This window comes from Exophiala viscosa (genome assembly GCF_022695815.1).
Source record: "Exophiala viscosa unplaced genomic scaffold EDD37scaffold_14, whole genome shotgun sequence".
NCBI lineage: Eukaryota > Fungi > Ascomycota > Eurotiomycetes > Chaetothyriales > Herpotrichiellaceae > Exophiala > Exophiala viscosa.
In genome coordinates, this window is record NW_026944366.1 from 378127 (window position 1) to 401538 (window position 23412).

General features: G+C 50.9%; 10 protein-coding genes across 10 annotated transcripts; 6 read left to right on the forward strand and 4 right to left on the reverse strand.

The window, feature by feature from the left end:
- Nucleotides 1-3762: 3762 nt before the first annotated feature.
- Nucleotides 3763-4368, reverse strand: EDD37DRAFT_613336 (uncharacterized protein; the record flags this gene model as incomplete). The annotated part of the gene is made up of 1 exon (XM_062815440.1): nt 3763-4368. The coding sequence occupies one exon, from the start codon at nt 4366-4368 to the stop codon at nt 3763-3765; it is 606 nt and encodes a 201-aa protein (XP_062665965.1).
- Nucleotides 4369-7462: 3094 nt separating this feature from the next.
- EDD37DRAFT_550811 (uncharacterized protein) lies at nt 7463-9230 on the reverse strand (the record flags this gene model as incomplete). The annotated part of the gene is made up of 3 exons (XM_062813683.1): nt 7463-7836; nt 7887-8769; nt 8847-9230. Coding segments are annotated over 3 exons (1641 nt in total), but the record flags the coding sequence as incomplete, so codon positions are not given.
- A 1446-nt stretch (nt 9231-10676) lies between these two features.
- Nucleotides 10677-12652, forward strand: EDD37DRAFT_184623 (Cullin binding-domain-containing protein). Its single transcript, XM_062810008.1, has 4 exons — nt 10677-11015; nt 11073-11116; nt 11774-11853; nt 11902-12652. Exons 1-4 carry the CDS (start codon nt 10932-10934, stop codon nt 12531-12533), a joined length of 840 nt encoding a protein of 279 aa, XP_062665967.1. The 5' UTR covers nt 10677-10931; the 3' UTR covers nt 12534-12652.
- Nucleotides 12653-13168: 516 nt separating this feature from the next.
- On the forward strand, nt 13169-15097 carry EDD37DRAFT_570162 (uncharacterized protein; the record flags this gene model as incomplete). The annotated part of the gene is made up of 2 exons (XM_062814263.1): nt 13169-14485; nt 14588-15097. The coding sequence occupies 2 exons, from the start codon at nt 13169-13171 to the stop codon at nt 15095-15097; spliced, it is 1827 nt and encodes a 608-aa protein (XP_062665968.1).
- Nucleotides 15098-15432: 335 nt separating this feature from the next.
- EDD37DRAFT_184594 (uncharacterized protein) lies at nt 15433-16491 on the reverse strand. Its single transcript, XM_062810007.1, has one exon. It carries the CDS (start codon nt 16372-16374, stop codon nt 15907-15909), a length of 468 nt encoding a protein of 155 aa, XP_062665969.1. The 5' UTR covers nt 16375-16491; the 3' UTR covers nt 15433-15906.
- A 117-nt stretch (nt 16492-16608) lies between these two features.
- EDD37DRAFT_613341 (uncharacterized protein) lies at nt 16609-18036 on the forward strand (the record flags this gene model as incomplete). The annotated part of the gene is made up of 1 exon (XM_062815441.1): nt 16609-18036. One exon carries the CDS (start codon nt 16609-16611, stop codon nt 18034-18036), a length of 1428 nt encoding a protein of 475 aa, XP_062665970.1.
- Nucleotides 18037-18495: 459 nt separating this feature from the next.
- Nucleotides 18496-19699, forward strand: EDD37DRAFT_185542 (uncharacterized protein). The gene has a single exon (XM_062810009.1). It carries the CDS (start codon nt 18797-18799, stop codon nt 19562-19564), a length of 768 nt encoding a protein of 255 aa, XP_062665971.1. The 5' UTR covers nt 18496-18796; the 3' UTR covers nt 19565-19699.
- On the reverse strand, nt 19690-20580 carry EDD37DRAFT_185552 (HAD superfamily phosphatase). Its single transcript, XM_062810010.1, has one exon. It carries the CDS (start codon nt 20518-20520, stop codon nt 19834-19836), a length of 687 nt encoding a protein of 228 aa, XP_062665972.1. The 5' UTR covers nt 20521-20580; the 3' UTR covers nt 19690-19833.
- A 24-nt stretch (nt 20581-20604) lies between these two features.
- On the forward strand, nt 20605-21757 carry EDD37DRAFT_641821 (uncharacterized protein). The gene is made up of 3 exons (XM_062817333.1): nt 20605-20907; nt 20971-21031; nt 21131-21757. Exons 1-3 carry the CDS (start codon nt 20656-20658, stop codon nt 21361-21363), a joined length of 546 nt encoding a protein of 181 aa, XP_062665973.1. The 5' UTR covers nt 20605-20655; the 3' UTR covers nt 21364-21757.
- EDD37DRAFT_185566 (uncharacterized protein) lies at nt 21699-23238 on the forward strand. Its single transcript, XM_062810011.1, has one exon. It carries the CDS (start codon nt 21901-21903, stop codon nt 23032-23034), a length of 1134 nt encoding a protein of 377 aa, XP_062665974.1. The 5' UTR covers nt 21699-21900; the 3' UTR covers nt 23035-23238.
- Nucleotides 23239-23412: the final 174 nt, after the last annotated feature.

Here is a 23412-nt window from a genome sequence, read left to right on the forward strand (position 1 = left end):
TGGTGGTTTGGATTTCCGGCCCTCGTTCTTTTGGACATGTGAGTCCGGCAGCGTCCGGATTGTGGGACTTACCGACTACTGTGATACCTGGTCGGCGTCAAGAAGAGTCCTTCTGATCGTGAAAACCTGGATAAATCGAATTGTTTCGTTCAGTAGCAAGGAGCCTTGCGTTAGTCAGGTGGAGTCTTAGCGGTGGTTGAAGGTGGTGGTTGTCTTGTCGACGTGCTTTCTGGTGGCATCCCCAAAGTTTCTAGAATCCTGTTTTCGAGGGTTCAAGATCTCGAAAAAAGGAGGGATCTGAATTTCAACACCTCGGCCCTGCATAATTGGGTCCCTTTCCGTGGAAATGGATGTTATCTTGTGTCTCAACAGCCGAGAAACGAGTTTCCGAGCTTCCACCTTGGCCTCGAGGCTGGATAGGATAGAAAGGTCGATGGACATATTTTGCGCCACGGTTCAAGATACGAAGCGGCTCTCGCTGTTCCAGCAGTGATCAGCGCTGCACGAGGGTCATGTGCACAATACAATCTTGCTTGACTGATCGATGCCATCTTTCGGTCCACTTTCCGATGAGCTTTGTAGACAGATGAGAAGAAGAATACCTAAGTTCACCTTGGTATTGGTTAGAAGTCTGCATCTCTTGAAGGCAGGAGTCAAAAGTGGGGGTCACGTGTACATTCGGGTCAATCCGGGATTGCAAACTCTTTCTCGAAGCAACTGCGAGATGATACGACGAGCAGGATACCATCTCCGCATTTGATCAGCAGTTTTTCAGATCACGATTACTGTGGTACTGTGGACCTACAGATGAACTCTCAATCATTGTCGAGTGGGTTGAGATGCGTTAAAGACCACGAGCGATGCGCAAGAACATTGACGCTTCACGATTGTCACCAACATCTCGAAGAAAGCTTACAGATGACGCTATCACGACTTACAGCAAAAGGAGCTCAGGTCGGTGTCCGATGCTCGATGTGGCTTGCCGCGAAAAAGCGCCACACCACACAGCCCTCTTATCAGTCAACCACTGTACTGCAACAGCCCACATGCACCCCGCCACAGCTCTACCAAAAGTCCGTTTGACAGGTTGGGAATGGCGGTCAGCAACAGATCTGCCTTGAAGCAGGGGTACTGCCTCGGGTGCCTTGGGTTCGGCTTAGGGGACTTTTTGTCCACCATTTCACAGCACTTTATTGATCCATCATGTCCTACTGTGGTATCCCTTGAAGCGGTCTGAACATCAGGTAAGTATCGCTGGCCACAGTCCACAAGGCGGTGATCCAAGCTTCTACTCTATTGATCCATAAGGTCAGAAGCTTGGACCACAGGTTCTTTCTCACCATCTACTACCTGTATGACCACATATGGACTTTATCGACCTTTATTACAGGCTGCTTTCGGATTTTGTCCCTGATCTAGACCTGCCTTTTCTTTCCCTCGGCCCCAAAGAGGATTTCATAATCCTGATCTGTGATCCATCAGGATCTAGCTGGGAAAACGAGGAGCTGATAATCTGAGGTCGACCTCCTCGGTACAGGTACAGGTACACCTAGACAAGTGGTCCAATCAGTAATCATAGTCACGGAAGCAGAGAGTCAGGTCTACGACATGAGTCTCCCTGATTCGTTCTTCAACACCTCCAGATTGGGCATCTGATCTCTATAAAGTCGTTCAACAAGTAGCCATTAGTCCGCTTGATGGTGTTGGCTGCCCGTTTGAACCGTTGATGAATGCATCTCCATCACTGTATCAAGCAGGACGTTGATGCCCTACTACTGGCTGGATGCACGCCATTGATCGGTCTTATCAGAAAATAACAGTAGGACTCAGGAATGAAACCGACCCCAAGTCGCCGTCTGATCTCATCAGCAAGAACATTGATTTCGGAGGAAGACCGTCGTTCCCGCAGGTGTCGATCTCGCTCGGCCCTCTCGTCTAAGGGCTTTGACGAATTACCAGGTGCGGCCCGGACGATTATTGAGCGCCCCCGTCTTTGCAAGCCCTTCCAAATAATGGGTCCTGTTTTCTCGTATCACTTAAGCTGACAGTGTCGCCTAACGAACTATCGTTTGTAATCAGACATAATTTAGTGCAGTCAATTTGCGAGACATACAGTATCATTGCTTTGGGTTTCGTTGATCGAGCATATCGAAGCAATCAGGAACATCACAGTATCGAGCCCCGCGAAGTGACCCGCCCTGATGTTGATGGCTTTATTGGGTCGTTCGTGCGCTAAGTCAACTCGCGAACAGGCTTCTCAGTAGTCTTCTACGGCCGGGTCATCTACTAGGCATGTTGTTCATCAACACACTGAATAACATCACGCCTTGACGTGGTCGTCAATATAACTGCATCAGGTGCTGTGCGCAAGCACTACCGGAAATGTTCCTTCGGAGCCTGATCGTGCACAGCACCATGTATTCAATGAACGAGGTGTTGTACCACTGTGCAAGTCCGATATCCGTATCTCGCACTTTCGCCAACTAGGTGCATACACCATCGCGTAACTCGTGTTCCTCCACACATTAAATATGCAAAGTCACCGCTTCAGGCAATTTTCGATTGGCAAACCAGCTGACCGGAACTCCTCTTACGCAGTATCCCAGCAACAAGTCTGTAGCATACGGGCGCCGGGTCGGGATATTGACCCGTGAAGAGCTTACCCTTGCGACAGCCCCCAAAAGAGCCGCTACCCGGGCTTTCGGGCTTCGTTGTGCAACACACCATGCCAACAAGACCCTGACCGCTTACCGCCTGCATGCATTAGCCCGGGTGAAAGATGACTACAGGGGGCATCTACTACTGTAGGGCTGTCCACTTGTCGAACTCGAGTCGGGAATTATTGCGGCCAGTATTCGCTTAATCGCTTAACTAGCAATTTGCGGTCACCATAAGCCTCCCATAGCCAGCATCAGGTCACCCAGAATCAGAGCTCGCAAGTCATACGATACTCGTTGTATTTCGCGGAGTGTCGATCATCAGGTCTGGCCTCGTTCATGACAGCATGATCCGACATGTCAACCATGGGAAAGAGAATTTCCAGAAAGTCGATAGTTGCCAAACGAACCATTTACGGTGGTCGGTGGCTGTCTGGGAGAAAAAAAAAGGCTGAAGCGCACTGTTCACGTTACGGCAGCATTTGAGCATTGGTGAATTTGTGATCTCCAAAGATGCGCATCCGTGGCGCTGCCCGGCACCACTCAACGCTGTCATAGTGCTGTCACCCAATCGCACGGACTCTCAGCTCGGACCGCCTGAGCCAGCCTTCAAAAGTCGGAAGCACATCCTGGGTGATTCTAGCACGGAATAGGCATGGTCGGGCGTCCGTGAATGACCGGGACGGGAAACTGTATGCTGATCTATTGACAGCGTAGTATGCCCATAGTTTGCTTCACTATCGACGCGCAAAAAGGCTTTCTGTAAGTGTCTGGAACGCGTCTGATAATGATTTATCGCGAGTATCATGCCACTTTGACGATGAACGTCGAGATAGGCGGACGGAAAGGGAAGAAGTTGCACAGGAAGATAGCAGGTCAGAGTGGATGTGATTAAGAATTAGTATCTTATCATTTGTGATACACTGAATCATCTCGTAGGTATGTCATGTCATAAGGCCTCTGTTGGTCAGAGCAGGCTGCTGCTCAAAACCCCCATATCTTCAAGCTGGGTTCTGAAGTTTCCAAATAGTAAAGACTGTTGTTCGCTTGCTTTTGTGTCGCTAGAACGCTGCCCAAATAATTCCACCACAACAAGACCATGAGTCTATATTGCCACGTCGACCAAGCTCGGCCGTCTCTGCTGGGGGTATTCGTATGTTTTGTCGTCGGAGTAAGCGTACTGCGAAGCATAACCGTAGTCGTAGTCGTACTGGTCCTGAAGCTCTTCGAGAAGTTCTTCTTCCAGGTCTTCTTCTTGGTCAAGAAGGTCCTCAACGGCTGCCGAGCATCTGTCATGAGCGACTCGGAGACCTTCACACCCCTCCACTCCGGATACCGTGCAGAAGCTGAGGATGGATGAGAGTTGTGACCGTTGAGTTTGCATTTGAGCTTCGATCCTCTTTGCGGCAGACGAGATGTGTGGGTATAGTGTTGATTCTGATGTTGTTCTCGACATTGGAGAGAACGTCGGGCTTGACGGAGTTGAGGATGTTGGTGAGCTCGTTGGTGAATTGGAGCGGAGGTTGTATCGGGCAGCCAAGGGCATATGTGTGGCGGTGAGAGCAGCCAACTGCCAGATGTCGCAGTAGATGCAAGATGTCTGGCATGCCATGGAGAGGACCTTTTGAGTGGCAGCGACTTGTTGCTGGCTGGCGAAGACAGGTCGGAGACCCTTGAGCAGGGCAGCCTTGGATGCACAGGTGGAAGGCATTGTGGTGATTGATGGGCGTTGAATTCGAATGGTTGGAACTTGCATGGACATGATGTGTAGTTTATATCCAAGTGAATTCTTTTGTAGATATGAAGTATGAGGTGAGGTGAGGGGTTGGTATGTATTGTATTCGATAAATCTTAATCTTGCCGATAAATTTGAGGGAGAGTGCTGAGCACAGACACTTTCTGCTTCATCTAGTGGTAAGATGACTTGATGGATTGGGAAAGTAGATGTGAGTCTAGAAGAGGCGGATTCCCGAAAGATATATGAATATTTATTCAGTCGATAGTCAGTTTGTAGCTGGTAGAGTCAGAGTCAGCAAATATGCAAGTAATATTCTTCCTTCACCGTTTAATACGTGAGACCCCTGGTGTCAGTGACCGAGTTGACCCTGGTCCGCCTTGTGAAGCCCCCAATTTGGGAAGGCCTGCCAGAGACGGTCTGAGTGGTTTGACCAGGGTTGCATTTTGAGGGTCAAGATCCATTGTTGCGCTCAGTTCCCAGGGTGCCTGGATAATCAGGCCATTGCTCGTGATCTGTTTCATGGGTTTCAAGCGAAAAAAGAGAGTCAAAAGGACAGAACCAAGAGAGAAAGTGGTATTGGGCCCTTTGAGCAGATTTGCCCATTCGATTGGCTGGAGAGTTCCAGGGTTACAAGGGCAATCCACAGGGGCCACAGGGCATCTGCTGTGCCTCGCATGCTAATGTGACGTGCAGCAAAGACGAATTCCCCACTAACTGTCCCTATCACTGTACCAAAAGTCCTCCAAGTCGGTGTGTTTTTCTAAGGGTTCACTACCTGGGCTTGTCAGAGTCACTCAGACTCGTTCAGCCCAAATCCACTGCTACGGGCGGGATGCACTTGCACTTGCACATGCAGCTGCACCTGCGACTCTCGCTCCAACTGCCATCTCCATCTTATCCATCTCCGTCTCATCTTACACTTTCTTTGTAACCGCTGTTGTTAGTCATCGTCCATCAAGCTTCAAACTCATTATTGTAACAATTGAATCAATTAATCAGAGTCATCGATTATACGTTTTCTTTCTGTATCTACGCACATCATCATGATTCTCAATTGGACTGACTCACTCACTCACTCAGTTATTGTCAGCTGTCACCCGGCCCTCATCCGTTAAACAGCCTCAATCAATCCATGCTACAATAATGTTGCTCCGCTCCGTCAATATCGAAATTCACCTTCCTGACGTTTCCCAGACCACAAAAACCTCCCGTCGTTTACCACCATCCGACCCAAACTGATACCGAAACCTTACTCTCCGTCATGCTGCCACAGTTCAGCCATCTTGACTTTTGTTAACCCCTGTCTTTTCTTCTTGCTTTGGGTTTCGCTTCCTCAGCCAATCCCTTGCCGTTTCATTGCGAACCGCGGAGAAAAAACCACCTCCACACCGCTTCAGCCTCTGCTTGAACTGCCAAAAAGAGGTATTCGCAAGAAAAACATCTCGCATGCCAAAAAGCTACTCCTAAACACATCAACAATCACGGCTAGACCTCATCGACCAGCTTTACCAGCCGTTGTTCTGCCGGCTACCGTCATCTCAGTTGCACCCTTGTAACCCAGACATTTTGAAGAATGTTGCAACGTCGTCTTCACGGCACAGACCTAGAACGCGTCCGCGAATGCTGAAGAAAAATTCACACAAAAATATCCTGAAACACTTGGCCTGTAGCGCATTGACCGTTTCTTTTGGAAGGTCTACCCCAGGTATACGTGCACACGCCCCATCTCGCAGTCGAAGGGTCAAGAAGTTTTTTTCCGTTGCCTCATCTCATGTAACATCACAGATCTTTCCTGTCGGACCGCTTTGGCTTTGAGGCAAAAACAACCCAGTCTTACCAAGTATAGCCACGACAATACTGCAGGGACTGGAGAAGTCTTGAGTCCCCTTGGCAACGGGACGCGGGCATGATTCTTGAGGAAAACTTGCTCCCAGATGATCATAACGCCAGAGCCAAGGAACATTGCTGTCCTCCTGGTCTTGTGCTCAGGATCCGTCGTGCTTGCCACACTCATCGCTGACCATGTCATATGTAGTACCGATGAGCAGGTTCTCATTGATCAGAGAAAATCTCTCAAGCATGTCCACCTGCAGAGGATGATACTTCCCGCAATTCTGAAACTTGCTCAAGTTTGCTTTTGCTCCCCAACTCGACGTCGACTGTCATGTCGCCCTGAGATATGACGACGGCATGAGGAATGTCTGTCTCACAGGTAGCGCGCGTTTCGGCGCAGCGTCAACCGAGAAAATCAGGTCATGCCACCTGTGTCGCCACCAGGGTCTTGTAGCGAAGCATCAAATCAAGAAATAGCGCATCAAGACCGCGATAGACCACGAATGACTCAGAGCGTGGAGAAATCACCACCTGGGAGCCTTTCTATTGCGTCGCGTCATCTGTTTTCTTTCCATCGACGACGGGCGACACAATGCAAGGGCAAGTTCCGATCTACAATGCATATGCGCCGCATGGGCCTGACCCGAAAATGGCACGACATGATCGTATGCTGCATATCTCAACTTTCGGATCCAGCCAGGAACCGTCCATATTGAAATCACCGATTCTGCGTCGCGCTCGCTGTCTTCGTATACTTATTGTCGCACCGCATCTCGGGGTGATCAACGTTAAGTCAGGCTGGCGTTTACGAAGTCAAGCTGACAACCAGGGAATCAATACTTCATCTGTCTATATCCCCTTTCCGCACATAACGTAGCGAATCGGTGATCAAACATAGGAAATTCCGACAGGAGATGTTGAAATTAATGCTTTTGTCAATCATTCGTAGCCAGCTAGCCTGGTTGCTCGACGGAGTATGCTCTCAGCTAAAGATGATTGCGAAGTCACGAATGTCCGCTTTCCGTCAGCTCTCATACTGTTCGCATCGTACAAATATCGCTCAGCCCGAGTCGCTGCAGCATGTACTACGTTATTGATGACGTTTGCTTCTGGAACATTGATGCTTGACGTTGTTAGACCTAGCACAAGCTTAGCGCATCGTATGCCCGTCCTCGACACCACTGTGCCCGTCATGCCATGCTTTCGCTGCTGCATGCCCAACCTAATAGCGAGGTGGTGGAGGAGGTGCTCCGTAGCCTCCCTGTTGTCCTGGATAACCACCCTGCTGCTGTCCATAACCGCCTTGCTGTGGTGGAGGAGGTGGTCTGTTATACCCGCCCTGCTGTTGACCATAGCCACCCTGTTGTTGACCGTAACCACCTTGTTGAGGAGGACCACCACCGTAGCCACCTTGCGGTGGATATCCGCCTTGCTGGGGAGGTGGACCGCCATATCCTCCTTGCGGAGGTCGCGGAGCACTGCTCTTCTCGTCCTTGGTGTCGTATGATGAATCGATGGCTCCCAAGAGCAGTTTGATCAGCCACAATTCAGGCGTGAGGTTGACTGGCGGGTTGGCGCGAGACATCTCGTCGGCCTCGACTTCGTAGTCTGTTCAGCTGGTTAGTAACCTCGTCAGCTAGGCTCGTGACCAAACTCACTGGATGTGCAGTCAATAATGTCTCCGATCGACGGCTCCTCGTCCAACTTGCTCAAGAACTCCCGGGCCTTGAGGTCATTGCCGACTTGCGCGAATTGGAATGCCACTGCGCCCTTCCCATAACGAGGGTTCCTTGACAACTCGTCCGACGCGTTTCTAATGATCTTGGCAACGTCGCCAGAGCTCTCACCGGTTGGCTGTCCATCCGTGATGGTGATGACCAGCACGGGTTTCCGCAGGGCACCACTACGAGCAGCCCCGAGAACCAAGGGACCAAGGATCTTGTTTTGCAATTCTCGTCCCATGGGTGTCAAGCCAGAGAACCGGGTGCGGGCAACCATGTCGTTTACTTGCTGCTCGCTGCGAATGTTGTTACCTTGTTCCGGCGAGTTCATGAAGCGGACTTGGATGCCGTCCTCGTCAAACAGAGAGGTTGCATGGGCGACTCGTGACAATATCAGCTTGAGATCATCGATACGCTCGCCATTCTCCTCGAATTGCATGCTTCCGCTGTCGTCGATATAAAGGATCACATCGTACAAGGCAAGCTTGACAATATCAGACGCGATCTCAGGATTGATGCGCCATGTTTGAGCGAGTGATGCGACTTGTTGGCCAGCTCGGTTGGCTATCTGGTCCAGCAATGGATGGCCTGGTGGGTAGAAATTCTGGAGTCCTTTCTCTTGAATTGTGCCTTGGAGAAGCTGTTTGTATGCGCCTGCATTGCCCACTGGTGCCGCAGGAGCTCCGCCGCCGTAAGAGGGTTGGCCGCCATATTGTTGAGGTGCGCCGCCTTGGGGACCGCCTTGGGGACCGCCTTGGGGACCGCCTTGTGGAACGCCGGGATAGGGGGACTGGCCTTGACCTTGACCTGGAGGACCGCCCTGTATAAAGAGAAAAGGTTAGTTATGGCCATTGATAGCAGTGAATGTACAAGAAAAAGCAACGCGCTGTGACGAACATATCCATATCCACTGCTGGGCGGTTGCTGCTGCTGATACGGTGGCTGGCCATACTGGTTAGGCGGCTGGTATTGTGATTGATATGAGGTGTATGCGGCTTGTGGCTGCGGAGACTGATACCCTCCCTGTTGCGGCACGCCGAGTTGCTGCCCATATTGTGGTTGTTGCTGCGGTGGCGGCGCTTGCCATGATGGCTGTTGATATGGTTGAGGTGAAGCGCTCGGTCGCGGTGGTACTACTGGTTGATTGTAAGGTGAAGATGCTTGTTGCGGGTATGGGCTCGTTGGAGGTTGCGAAGAGTAGGGTTGTTGCGCTTGGGGATATGGCGTAGTACCTGATGCTGCTGCCGGCGCAGCTGTAGCCAAGCGAGAGAATTTACTCATTGTATGTTTGCTGGGACAGAATTGACCCAGAGGTGTCGTGCAGCCCAAGTTGTAAAAATAGATCCGTTGTTGGTTTGCACTCACGACAACGAGTGGATATGTGAATGATGTTCGCAACGGACAGAGGAGTGACGCAAGAGTGCTGGCCAAGAGACGGACAAAAAGTTGAGATCAGGAACTTACCGAAGCACCACCGGTGGGCGGACCACCTGGATATGCCTGATACTGTTGCTGCTGCTGCTGTTGACCTCCGCCTGGAGCCGGGCTCTAGATGATGTCTCATGCGTCAGTTTGCCCACTCGTCTTATCTTCTGATGATGGCATCTTTTCAAGTTTTACTTACGTATCCGCCTTGGCCTTGAGCACCTTGACCAGGCTGCAGACTCTGGGGAGGACCACCGGGATAGGCAGACTGCCCACCCTGTGCTGCGGCAAGCTTAGAAGCTAGCTATACGCGTCATCAGTATAGGTACCCAGAAGGCTCTGTGGCAAGTTTTCGGAGGGGTGATTTGGGCTTCTTGCGGGGCAGATTTGAAAGGCGAGCGAGGGGTAAACAGGCCTTTGCGGCGATAGAACTTACACCCATTTCTGATGTCGGTTCGGGAGTTGTCTCGTTCTGCTGAGAATCTATCTCAGTGGTTTTTGGAAGATGTTGAGAAGAGGTGAAAGACTGTTGAGGCCTGATATACTGTGGTATATGATCTCGTATGCAGGCCAAGGCTCTTTCTTTGAAAAGAGTTAGTTGCGTGTCTTGGTAGTAGGCAGTGAGGCCACAGCTTACAGGGTACCTTCGGATGAGCAAGGATCACAGCCGAAGAAAGTGACGACTTTGCTGTTGATCAAGGTGATGGTGCAGGCTGTGTAAGGTGCAGTGAAAATCGATCAAGTAATGATCCGACTCAAAGTAGAGAGACTGCTTCAAGAGATGTATTTCACTTCTTGCCAATGTTCGCAACTGCGCCTCGTTGAATATGACGAAGCACCTGAAACTGCTACAGCCACAATAGGTGGCGTTATATCTGCACATCTTAGATTTGATTGGGCCAGAGAAATTGAGGCCTTATTCAGCCACAATATCCCCCGCTAATTTGGTCGGTACCTGATCGTCGATCGACCCGCATTAAATAACCAACAACTTCCGCTGGGCCTGTACATGAAGTTGCTTTGGGTAAATCATTCGAGTGCCGCAGCAACTTCCATTTGCCATAATGGGCCTTTTGGGATCGACGAACCGGGGAAGCGAAGAGCTGGATCTAGCCACGCGAAAGCATAGCCACGGGTATAGGTCACTTATCGTCGGCCATGAAGTATCGGGATCAGTACGGATACACAAATATCCCTCATGCACAAACCAACCATCTGTCATACCCCACATGGCAGTCTCAGGTAGATTAGATTAGATTAGATAGGTCTCGCGTAAGTTGCCCGCATCTTTACGAGTGCTTCTGTTCGCTCTCCTATGTCATCAATAATTTGTGAACGATTCGAGACGAGACACGTCCAGGTCTCTTCACACGACCTCGTATACATTTCGCCTTAAGCGCTCATTATTGATCAATCTCATCATTGACATCCCTTGAACAACGCGAATACTGAACGCATCGGACACTGTTGATCGATCCCGGGTTGCGCAACACCCCGGACCATCGATCTCAAAGTCAATCCCTGCGCCAGCCGTTTTGGACGGTTGGCGTCGACAGCATGCCCAGCTATACCTCATCCCAGAGGTCGGCGATAACACAATTCGTCAGTTTTACCCAGGCAAAGGAAAGTATAGCGGCGAAGGTATTTTGAGCAATGTGTGGAAACGGAGATCTGGTAACTAAGACAGCCTTCTCACAGTTTCTCAAGAATCATGACTGGAACGTCGAACGGGCTCTGGATTCGTAAGTGCCACTCAATCTGCTTTCTCCATTGTTCCTTCGCACGTTCAGTCTGAGATGTCGGGGCGCGAGATTGGGAGAATCCGTCGGCTGGAGTCAATGTCTGGACGTCTGCGTTGTCAAGCCTTTCGTCCAGATGCCAGGTGAAGACAAAGCCACAACAGGCACTTTAGCCCAGATGATCCGTACTATTCCAGGCAGCGTTCTCTGTAGGCCGCACTGCTTGAAGACAGTCGATTGCTTCCTCACTGGTATTGCGTTGTCCCCTGCCAAGACCAACTGCCTCAAACTGCAGATGCCGTTCGACCTCGATGGGCCAGGCTGCTCCTTCTCAACACCCAAATCCTTCAACAACTCGAAACGTCAAAGAAGAGCGTCCATCTATCGTTTCTTTTGGTCATTTCTTTGTTATTTTTTCATTCGCTATGCCACCAAAGAAACGCAAGACAACCAACATGTCACCATCGGCTGCGGTTGCAAAGAAAGCTAAGACGTCGGCGATACCTGGAACAACAGGGTCTACTTCAGGCGTGTCCAACATCAGTCCACCAGCTAGAGCAAAGTCAGGCAAAGTTGGAAAAAGTCGTCGTTCTCAGTCTGGACGGTCCGTGTTGTTACAGCGATCAAGTTGAACATGCTGACATGGCTTTTACATTCCAGGTTCTATCAGAGTGGTTCCGGCAATGCATCAACACCACCAACCCAGCAGAACCTAAATAAACTATTCGATCAATATCGAGGTAAGGGCCATCCTTGCATCTCCTAGACGGTAGCTAATGGTTGAGAAGACAAACCTAAAGAGGCCCCGGACAGATTCGAGATAGAAGGTGCTCAAAAGTACTTGACCGATCTCAATGTCGAACTCGACGAGGTCGCTCACTTGGCCATATGCAACCTGTTACAATGCCCATCTATCGGCGAATTCGAGCGAGAACCTTTCATCTCTGGCTGGCGCAGCGTATCCTCCGGCAGCAAACAATACGACTCAACGGCTACTCAAGCGCAGTACCTTGACATTCTTCGGAAGAAAGTCACCTCGGACCCTGCCTATTTCAAGCAAGTATACCGCAACGCGTTCAAGCTGGCCAAACCAGAGGGCCAAAAAAGCGTCCCGATGGACTCGGCAATCGACTTCTGGAATATGTTCTTCCGATCTGGTAAAGGTGGTATCGAGTGGAGTACAGCATCAACGAAATGGCTGGATCTGTGGTGTGCCTTCTATGAATCTCACACCAAGAGACCAGTGAACAAGGATTTGTGGAACATGGTTGGCGAACTCGTCACTAAGACCCGAGAATCCGGCGGCGAGTCCTTGGAATGGTGGAAGGAAGATGGTGCTTGGCCGATGGCGATCGACGACTTCGTTGCATATGTGAAAGAGAAGAGAAAGTCGGATGGCGATACGATGGATACGAGTTGAGGTGTCCCTCTGAGACTGCCCCAAATGCTAATATTGGAGCATGTTTTTTTCCAAACGATACGCGATCCGGAAACGGTGACCTGGAAGATATGAACATCGAGGATTGTCACAGACGGGAAGCTATTCTCAGATACTCTGAGACAGAAGTCGAGTCGAGTATATCGCATCCAATTAGCAAGGGGAACGTGAGATATTATCGACCTTGTCGGCGCTGATACTGCACGTGACGTGCTGTCATATGATCGTCCTGCCGCATTCATCCACTGCCCATGTTCTTCATGGTCGCCTCGTTAATCATGACACTTCCAGCAGCCTTGTTGGGCGCCATTCATTTGGCTGTGGTTTGATCGGCTTCTTCAGGCATCCTCCCGTAGAAGGAAGGCGGCGAGAGCCAAGGTTCCTTTGATCTGCCTGTGATGCCTCACCGTTTACTTTGTGCTCACTTCACCGGGAAAGAAAATGAATCTCATTCCATCCTTGAACTTCAGCCCTGTCGTAACCTTCAAAGCGTGAATCCCACTACTCCGTTCTGTCATTCTATGTGCCGAAGATAGATGGTCAAACAAGTCAAACAACGTGTCGCAGGTTGACTGGAGTGCGACCTTATTGTGCTTGATCGGTGCCATGCCGAGAACATGCCTCTGCAATCGCGAGAGATTGTCACCCTGCGTTTGATACTTGATTGTGAAGAGGAGGAAGCCTTCGCGAACGAACCCTCCCCAACGACATCGCATCTGCTGCGCCTACCTGTTGAGATACGTCTCAAGATCCTCCGCTATCTCTTACGCATCGATCGCAATCGCAAATCATACACTCGCCGGGCACATCCTCGTACCATCAGCGAACTCCTCCGACTAGAACCACGCCGGATACTGGAAGCTGCACCTTTCAGACATAGGGGGAATCAAGAAATTGATGGCTTTCCGCCCGTCATCAACAATTGTCGCCTCGATGTGGCCCTATTGCAAACATGCAGGAAGCTCTACTGTGAAGGCAAGACGGTGCTGTATGCGGAGAACAAGGTGATTGCCTTACAGTCCGGTATCAAAGGGCTGGGAGCAAAATTCAGAAATTATGGCATATCGGTTTGGGGCCCTCTTCCTTCAACCCGGTTGTCAAGCGGCGGTTCGGCATTTGAGCCTGTGATGCTATTCAGTGGTCAGAATGTCAAGCCAAGTACTCCGGTGTACATATGCAGCTACAAGGACGCTGCAGACTTCACGCATGCACTGTGGATCATGAACAAGGGCCCGTTTGCGCACGGAATGCGATACAATCTCACCATATCAGCTCATCCCCGATACAAACATGCGAACAGAACAGATTCCTTCGTCAAATTCGCCGTTCTGCCATGGCTACACCGGCAGATCAATTCGGTAGAGTTCCACAGTCTCACTGGATCCAGGAGAGAGGCGTCTGCTACCAAGGGACTATCCGAGGAGCGCTTGGAGTCAATACGTCTTGAGCTGAGCAAACACATGAAAGCTAGTAATACGGACGCGAATCTCCATTCCTACAGTGCTATTTGCGCCTACCTTGAGCAGATAATGGCTCACGCCGACGTTTGCGTCTCTCAAGCGAATTATCTGGGGGCGGAGCTGCTCTACGAAAGAGTCTGCTTCGAAGCCTGCAGTTTAGTTCGCACCAGGACTGGTGAATTGGTTGATGTGTCATCTAAAACCAAGGATGGTATCAACCGTGTCTGCAAATTGATCGCTCTCAGCTCCTACAGACTGTGTGAGCTCCGAGGCGATTCACTACAGCGCATCGCTTTGACCAGTGCTCCGGCCGTCCAGGCCGAGAGAAAGGTATCCGCAGATCACCCGCCCGTGAAAAGTGCCACAATCAATCCGAAGCAAACGGACGAAGGGACCAGCGAAGTATTCAATGATTTGCCGACAATGCCTACGCCGCCAGCAGACCCCTTATTGCCTGCAAGGTCCGCAACGCCGGTGACACCAATGGCACCCACGTCTCCAATAACGCCAGCATCTCCCTGCTTACCTGCTGAAGACCCGGACCAGAAAAGCAACCACGGAGAAAGCAATGTTAAGCAAAATGGTGGCGGGCCTGATCCTAATCACGTCACCGAGACTCTGCTTCAACAGCAAGCTTCGAGTACATGTGCCCCTACCACTACCCGTCTCGAGCCACGCCTGGCTCGAGAACTTGCCATCACGAGCGGCCTGCTTGCCTTGCGGTTGCCATGTGCTACGCCATTGCCGGAATGGAATATCCGACTAGAGATTATGCTTCTACGGCTTTTTGCTGAGCGGGATGATGTCCTCAATGCAGCCTACAGCATTCGCCGACTCCAAGGTACTTGCAGTATCTTCTGGAAAGAAGCAAAAGAGAAGGGCAAAGCAAAGTCGCCACAATGGCAGGCACTAGGAGACTTGAGCGCCGACCTGCTCAAACCAATACAGCGAGGCACTAACAAAGAAACCCTTTTGGCCGTTGCCGATCGATGTCAGCAGGTTGTCACGGCACTGTTGGGACCGCGTTTGAAGCCGAAGAAGGGCTATACCGGGTTGATTTGGACTTTTCGATGGGCGCCGCCGTAGGGAAGGTCGCAATGGGGTCTTTCCTAATCGCAGGCCGCTCGTACGGCGATATTCGGTTGCAGCATACCACTCTGGTACCGAGACGAGAGTACGACGTCATAATGCTTAATGATGGGAGATATGAGAACATGACGATCACGAAGTGCTGAAGGTGTCTTCGATCTGACACTTTTACTTGATGGTAATTTGCATGGTTGAACAGCGTGGAGTTAGGTCGTCAGTAGGTAACGTGCTGGCTGGTTTTAGGTAGCTTCTCTCATGGAAAGGGAAGGCAGATCTGCTTAGTTACGACAATGACATGTCTTGCGAGACCGCACACAGTGTGCATTTCTCTGCCAGATGGCCATCGTAGTCTTTGTCATCGTTCTCATTATTACATAACCTCCTTACAAGGTTGGGGCTGACTACTGACATCCCACCAAGAGCCAATCACAGCACCGGGCTTGTAAGGCTGTGCCAGCCAGGGGGACTTCCTAGATGTGCCTTTGCCCAGATACTAAGTTACCTCCCACTCAACTTCCACTCACCTCACGCGCGTAGGGGTCTTCGCATCCGTTCATCCAGCACTGACTCAAGGTAAGCAGGAGTGCTAAATCTCAAACATGTGCTGGGAAGGGAAATGACGAAAGGCGTGGTCTCAAAGTCAATTCCTCGTAACGGCTCAACAATATCGCCACGGCACATTCGACGCCCAACAAACGGCCCGATACTTGACCAAGGGGACTCTCCCTGACGAAGATAGAACGGCACGATAGGCCTGGAGGTCTGTGCAGGATCATTATGTTGTGATATGGTAGTAGTACTCCTCTTCAACTCGCAGCAATGACGAAGAGGAGTGTAACAATGGCAACGAGGAACAGATAGGCCGGACGTCCCCCTGTCATATCGTCCTGGTCCTCGTCCTCGTCCTTGTTCTCGTCCTTCTCCTTCCTCTTCTTCGGCGGCTGCCATTCATCGTCTGCGTCGTCACGGATGAGGGACTCTATGAGGGAAGCTGTGAACTCGTCACTTCTGTTGCAAGCAATGTGCTTGATCTTTTCTTCGGTCTGGACGGTTGTCAGTGTTGATTGCTCACACAGCGGGACCGCGTGAGCATAGCTAAGCGAGGATTTTAGACTTCGCACTTTGGCGGTGTCTGGAAGCGCCATAGTCTCTATTGTTGTGGACAAAGGAGGTGGAAGAAGATTTTGGCGAGCAACCAACGATGAGTCTTGCGATCTTATCAAGCTATGGAGCTCAGGAGGATTGAGACATCCATCGTCGGTTGGTATCAGCATGAGAGCGGTCGCCGTCAGGCGTAGATAGAACAATGCAATCACCGGTGATGACAGAGACCGCCCATGCTTCACCACACCAGCTTTGTTCTCTCTTGATGTCGGGCTCTAGACACACATCGGTGATCGCTCGACTTGTCCTAGCGTTCTTTTGCTTCACTGCCTGGGCGCAGTTTGTATTGGTTTTTTCGCGACTATTGAATATCCTGACAACAAACACCTTCGACCAAGACAAAGATGGCGTCGGCCGAGCGTCCAACTCTGTTGAACGTTCATGGAGACGTCCGTCGCGAGATCCTTTGTCGTGCTCTTGCCTTTGAACCCGACCGCGAAGTCGTAGCTCAATCCCAAGGGTTTCCTGCTGTGGCGTGGAACATCTTGCGACACACGATGGAAATTAGGTCTCCGATGCGCCTGCGGTGGTTTGGCATTCGCTGTGAAGATGACCCCATGAGCAACATATTTCCGCTCCAACGGGCGCCGCACAAGCACAACGAGATCTTTCGCGTATGCAAGCAATTGCATCTGGAGGCAAGCGACCTGTTCTTCAAAGTCAACGGCTTCATCACAATTCGAGTGGACTCTGGGCATTTCAAGCTCCTTCGACAGCACTTTCCAGATCTCCAACGCTGGAACACGGTGAACCCTCCGTGTCAGCCTGTGATTCAGGTCATTGTTAGTGTGGCAGGCCATGATAATTCCGAGACAATAGTCATCCCTGCAGTCGACCTCCACATGCTGGGACCTGCCCTTCATCTCCTTGAGGGGGCTCAAGGCGGACCGTGGCATCTCGGGACTGTTCTTCTGCAGTTTGCGTCGGAGAGAAGAATGTGTAACATACTCCAATGCAAAGACCGAGAAGCACTGCTGAGACGACTGGAGAACGACCTCCTCTTCTGGATTGGCCACGGAGTCAACGGCTTTGGCACCTCAATCGAAGGCGCAGATGAGAATGGGAAATCCAGCTTGACGAGCTCGATAGCCGCATACAATCAAAAATTGAAGGACATGACTGCACAGAAGAGATTTGCGCCGCGGGTAAAGAGAATGGGAAACGAATTCAGAGAGGCGTACGCAACATCCGCAGGTGATGGGACATTCTTGGACATCAAGGACAAGATTCTGTGTCTTGCTCGTGCGCACAAACAGACAGATGGAAACCATGCATATCCCGCAATGAAACACAAGCTCGACTGTATGCTCGGGTTTGAGATGTACACCGCGGCCGGGAAGCCTGCGCTGGATCAGGCGACGGCGAGATGGCAGCTCTGGTGTGCAAATCGAGCCCTTTCATTACCCAGCTTTTTCCCGGACGAAGGATGGAAATTGAGACTCGAGGCACAATGCATTGTTCTCTTGTCCCGTTTCCCAGACTTGCAAAGAGAACGACTGTGGTGTGTTGAATCAGTCGTGGGCAGTCTCACACCCATCGACACACAACTGAGGATGGAGGTGGAAACCTTGAAAAACTGGGTGAACGTATACAAGGCGATCCCTGGATCCTTTCGTACCCCTGAGATGTATATCAAATCTCGCGAAGCCAACCGAGAGATGATGTCGGCCTTTGGTAAGGTCCACGACTTGCTTGTTCAAAGAATATTCGCGCGTTTCGGCGATGAAACACACATCCCGCAGCAGGCTCTGGTGACGAGTGAATGGAAGTGATTTGGCAACAACGCCGGACATGACTGTCAAATTGAATCAATGACAATCGATGGTGTTTATGCAAGGGAAAGATGAAAAGTCGCTATGGCAGTGATTGTTTTGCGGATCCTGTGGTTACTGTTCACCACGACCAATGTCGACCAATGTCAACCAAATGATGAAGAAACCAATCGGTGCAAGAGCTCTGGCTGATGAAAGACAATGAGAGCTGTTGCGGAAGGACGTGTCACATAGCTTATGAAGAGCTCCCCTAGCTGACAATGGTGGAGATACTGTTCTCCTCGTCCATAATGCTGCTGCCTGAGGACATGGTCGCGTGAATGTTGGGGCTGAAGGGACGAGAGTTGTCCAAATTGAAGACGATCAACGCCGAGCATTGTGTTTTCTTCTCATCGTGGGGGAGGGAATTAGGGCTCAATTATCTAAGCTTAGGTAGTCTCTATCCTACGTGCCTACCCACTCATCCCCAAGTTTCGAGTTTTCGTCAGTAGGACGCCTTAATCACCACCAAATGTGCCCTATTGAGTTAGGCTACATGAAATGGGAGCCTGGCCGCAAGGTCAAGGTGGAGATTGGTTGTTTCGTGATGAAGACCCTTTGAATCAACCACAGCCACCAAAGGTCACTGTCGATCAGGCACTGTCGACTTCATTTATATATACACTACACGTTATCGTCGTCCACAAAGCTCCCCGCGCATTGCGACAGTCTCTCACAACTAGCAGATGACACGTCCAAGACAGCTAACCTCTCGTACACCATGGGGAACAAAGTCTATGTCACAGAGCACACCCTCTCATACACTTCCATTTCGAACAAGTCTCCACAAGGCCTCCAATGTCTAAAGTCCTTGTTCTTTCAATATGACAGCCCCAATCCCAGTCGCATGGAACTAAACCACCTTCTGGCACCAGATTTCCAGGATAACACAAATGGCAGCGACAGAAACGTTGGCCGCGAAGAGACTGTAGACGCTATAGTCTCGGCCAGAACGACGTGTATAAAGCACCAAATCGACCTGAAACACGCCTGGTGCATTGAGAACTCCGGTTCTAGTCATACAGTCTTCTTCGAAGCAGCGAGGTTCATGTTGATGGAAGGCGACTCCGACTGGACCAAGGTCCCCATTTCCGGACGGATAGAAGTGAAGATCAAAGAAAACAGATTCAAGATGAAAGATGCCATCGCCCAAATTACGAGCCGAAGAATGACTTCGGATGCCAGTCAACTGGTCAGAAGAGGCGTGCAGCGGATGTCAACCATGCCGCTCAGCCCAGCAGAAACGCCGTTCAGCCCGAGAGAGACGCCTTCAAGCCCGGCAGCGGAGACATCATCCTCGAATTCACAGCCGTCTACCAGTCGATACAATTTCCCATCAGCGTCCGAACTTCCTGCCATACGTACCACGTCGCACAAAGCCGACGAGACTCTACCTGCATACAACAGTCCCTCCAAGGATGTCGATATCTCAAATGGAAGCCCGACACTTATGTCTGGATCTTCCAGTGAGCCACAGGAAAAATCATAGTTTCTACTGAATGGCCGCCTCTCTGGCCGAAGCCGGACAGCTATGGTGACCACACGCCATACGCTGTGAATTGTACAGAGCCGGTGTCTTCAGTGCTCTTGCCAGACGGAGAGGATGGAATGCTTGCTGATGGCAAATTCACAAGAACCGGGCATGGCGTGCAGGCGTGCCAGGAGCATGTACTGCGGTCTCAAATCCCCGGGATATTGGTATGGTGCTCATGGAAGCTGGTGTCAATACTGAACTTTGTGTGTGCCGTTTCAGCGACTTCAAGGCTCTTTCATAGGTAACGTCGTCCTTGGTAGAGGTGCAGTTTTCTGGAGACCACCCCTCATGATTCGCTCGAATCGATTTTCCATCTTGCTTAAGAAGCCTCTGTAGTCCCTTCCGGGTATCTCGGGATTTCTCCAGCCGTTCCTGCACCAAACACTCCAGCTGCCCATCTGGTGAGCCACAAGAACATCGGTAGCAAGTCGGTCTCCCACTACAACTATCTCCCTTGGGTTGTCTGTGACACCATGTTGTTTGAAGTACTCAAGTATGTCCGGTCCGCAGAGAGGCTTCCTACGGTCTGGATGCTGTCTCAGGACAGGAAGACCAAGCTCGGCTTCGAGCAGCTTGGCTTCTGCTTCGTGCTCTGGAGTTGCAGAACTGCCTGCTGTATTCGATACTATCAATATGCTGTGGGCGTTGTGGGAGAACTCTGACGACTGTTTGATCTTCTCAATCTTATTGACGAATGATGAATGTAGCTTAGCTGTCTCGGGTGGACAAATAGTATTGTCTTTGTCTAAGACGATAGCCCGAATCGTGGGGTTCGTTGGGAGGCAAGGACCGACCGGCAGTGGAAGTGAGAGTAGAGTTGGGATGGTTCTGTGTGGCAAGAGGCACGAAGGGTCATGAAGGGCGTAAGCAAGCGTCAATCGAAGGGCTGGCACATTGGAAAGGAGCGGCATGTCCAGGTAAGATGTCGAGTAGTAGAGTGACGATGATATATAAAAGCGAGTAGAGAGATGGACTTGTGATGTGATGCGCATAACAACATTTCCGAGTGCGGAGATAACTTAGCCTGGTGGCCCCGGATTTTAGAAATGCAGGTGCAAATGCTGCTTTTTCGTGCGTTGCGCTTCATTCCCAGTAACCACCAAAACATCTACAACTTCAACCAACAGCGCAATCACTTGTCGCACACTCCGGCAACGTATTTCGAACGATACACTGAGACACAATCGTTTGATCGAGCCTCCCTCTTTCCGCCCAAGACAACCAGAGCGCCTTTGCCAATCATGGGCAAACTCACATCCACAATCGGCATCCCCATCAAGCTGCTCAACGAGGCCCAGGTGCGTCAATACATTGAGGAGCGTCCTCTACAATAAGCGCATCGGCTAACAATTCTCGCGCAGGGCCACGTTGTTACGATAGAGCTCACTTCCGGCCAGGTTTATCGAGGAAAACTGCTCGAAGGTACGCATACATGTCCCTTGCGCCTAAGCGTGCATATCCTGCTCTTTCACCACAAATCCGTTGCCTTTGACTGGTAATGCTGACTGTTCTCCTCTACAGCCGAAGACAACATGAACGTCCAACTTAAAGACATTACAGCCACGGCACGCGACGGCCGAGTATCACATCTTGATCAAGTCTACATTCGAGGCAGCCACGTGCGATTTTTCATTGTTCCAGACATGTTGAGGAATGCGCCCATGTTCAGATCACGAGGTACAAGAGGACGTGGTGTTGGTTTGGCCAGAGGAAGAGCCACTGTCAACAGGGCAAGAGCTGGAAGAAGAGGCTAGATCAGGATGTGGAAGTTTTGTTGCTTTGAGGAAAAAAATCACAAACAGTGGCGGGCTGGGATCACATCTACCTGGTAGAACGTTACTTACTCAGGAGGGACGGCGTTGCCACGATGGGTTCGAATGGCGGTGAAAAGTCCAAAGGAGGACATGGACAGCAGGCGAGACCCTACAAGATGGAACCAGAAGCGTGTTTTGCGGGAGGTGATGGACAGCTGAACACGCCCATGAGTTGCGATGCACCTGCATTCGAAGTAGGTGGCCGTGCAATAGGAATGATCTTGTTGAAGTGGCTTTGATATTAGGCGACTCTTTTGGCGCCTGGAAAGTCGTCCGCCAAGGCCAGATATAAAACGAGTCGAGGTTCAAATACCATATCTTTAATCTTTCCTACTTGTAGTCCATAACTCTCGAGGTCCTAGGATATGGATGTACAAGGTCGTTTCTTGCCTATGACAAGACCGCTTTGTCAGAATCATCAGAATCACCAATGTGCGACATAATCGCCAAAGCATAGTCACTGACATTGCTTCCGAGATGACAACCGCCAAACCATCCTCTTTTCGTCTGCTGATACTTGCACCAGCAACCCCATCAACATCAGTACCACCTTTTGCCAGTCTCTTGGAAGCCATTACTGGCACAAAACCCTCAGATGAAGTCACAGTGTTTGCGGGGTATACCTCCCACCCGCCACTGGAGCTGAGAACAAAATATTACAACGCCGATGTAAGTATATGGTGCGATAAGTTGCCCATCGAAACCACAGGAGCAACCCAGCGCGAAGCCCGGCAGCCAGATACAAAGGCGAGAAAGGAGTCGGAGGATGACTCCCCTGGGGATGGTGCAAATAACGACTCTTCTTCGACACTCGACGGGTGGAAGTCTCAAATGCTCTCGCCCGCCGCTGCCGAAGTCCGCGCTGTAATCGGCGGTATCATTCTCATCCTACCAATATCGGCAAATCCTGCAATCCCAGATTCTTACGTGTCGCTTGTCGAAGCAGTCCACTCCTTCCGGGAGGCAGTCGAGGACGACAGCTACGGTCGGGATATCGCTTCAATCGTGGTCTTGCAATCCACATCATCCAACGTCAAACCAGAGAAACTCGCCAAAGCCTTGGAGGACTTGGAAGAAACCTGTCTGTCCGACAGGGGCATGCTAGGATGGGACTTTGTGTCCTGGGATGGAGACAGCAACCCGGCTGAGCGCGATAGTGAGCGCAATGAGTACGGCGAAAAGACTGGTATTCCACGAGTCGTTGAAGTTCTCGAAGGAGTCGATTGGTCAGCTTTCCCCGACCCTGGGGCGGACGACGGCGAGTTTGGTGTTGATGATTTGGACGACAACTACGACGACGACGATGATGGGCGCTTCCCAACAAATATACTCGGTAACGCCAGGCTTTCTGGCTTGGATCACGAACTACAACGCGAGATGATGGAATTGAAAATGTCGCTCGAGGATGAGCAGGAGGTCGATGATAGTGCACAGGATACGAGCCCAGCAGAAAGAACGGCCCCGGAAGACGAGGACGTGCAGGTCGAGCAGTTGCAAGGTCTGATGGAGCGAGTCATTGGCATCCGTGAGGCTGGAAGCGAAATGTCCCAGGCTGACCGAGAGAAGTTCGCAAGGAGAGAGATTGCGAGAATAATGCAAGAATTGGGATAGACCAAACATGCTTGTTCAAATTTCTGTCTAGTAGTCATTCACCTTGAGCAGTGATCGCATCATATCACATCGTGATCGAAGTCTCCGTTTCTTGACCTTGATTTCCATCCCAGAGCGGCAACCACCATCTCGCTGCCAGAACTTGAAGCCTAGCTGTGGTGAACTCGCAGCCCGCTCACCTCTCCTTCGGACGAGGGTGATGCCACCCAGCACCAGATATCCGGTGACACTGCTCTGGTATCTGATCTGATCTCCGGACTGCACGCGCAACTGCGGCATCACTCTACTGGAAGCCCGATCGAAACAAACGACGACTTCCTTGTCCTCTGGGGAGGATGCTACAATCAGAAAATACTCCCTAGTTTTCACCTTCCGTGG

What these genes read in the sequence shown, in the direction of transcription:
- EDD37DRAFT_184623 (XM_062810008.1), top strand. Translation starts at nt 10,932, where the DNA reads ATGCCCAGCTATACCTCATCCCAGAGGTCGGCGATAACACAATTCGTC. An exon ending in AGGAAAGTATAGCGGCGAAG is followed by an intron (nt 11,016 to 11,072) that starts GTATTTTGAGCA and finishes GCCTTCTCACAG; the next exon opens with TTTCTCAAGAATCATGACTG. An exon ending in ACTATTCGATCAATATCGAG is followed by an intron (nt 11,854 to 11,901) that starts GTAAGGGCCATC and finishes ATGGTTGAGAAG; the next exon opens with ACAAACCTAAAGAGGCCCCG.
- EDD37DRAFT_184594 (XM_062810007.1), bottom strand. Translation starts at nt 16,374, where the DNA reads ATGCTGATACCAACCGACGATGGATGTCTCAATCCTCCTGAGCTCCAT.
- EDD37DRAFT_185542 (XM_062810009.1), top strand. Translation starts at nt 18,797, where the DNA reads ATGGGGAACAAAGTCTATGTCACAGAGCACACCCTCTCATACACTTCC.
- EDD37DRAFT_185552 (XM_062810010.1), bottom strand. Translation starts at nt 20,520, where the DNA reads ATGCCGCTCCTTTCCAATGTGCCAGCCCTTCGATTGACGCTTGCTTAC.
- EDD37DRAFT_641821 (XM_062817333.1), top strand. Translation starts at nt 20,656, where the DNA reads ATGCAGGTGCAAATGCTGCTTTTTCGTGCGTTGCGCTTCATTCCCAGT. An exon ending in AGCTGCTCAACGAGGCCCAG is followed by an intron (nt 20,908 to 20,970) that starts GTGCGTCAATAC and finishes ATTCTCGCGCAG; the next exon opens with GGCCACGTTGTTACGATAGA. An exon ending in TCGAGGAAAACTGCTCGAAG is followed by an intron (nt 21,032 to 21,130) that starts GTACGCATACAT and finishes TCTCCTCTACAG; the next exon opens with CCGAAGACAACATGAACGTC.
- EDD37DRAFT_185566 (XM_062810011.1), top strand. Translation starts at nt 21,901, where the DNA reads ATGACAACCGCCAAACCATCCTCTTTTCGTCTGCTGATACTTGCACCA.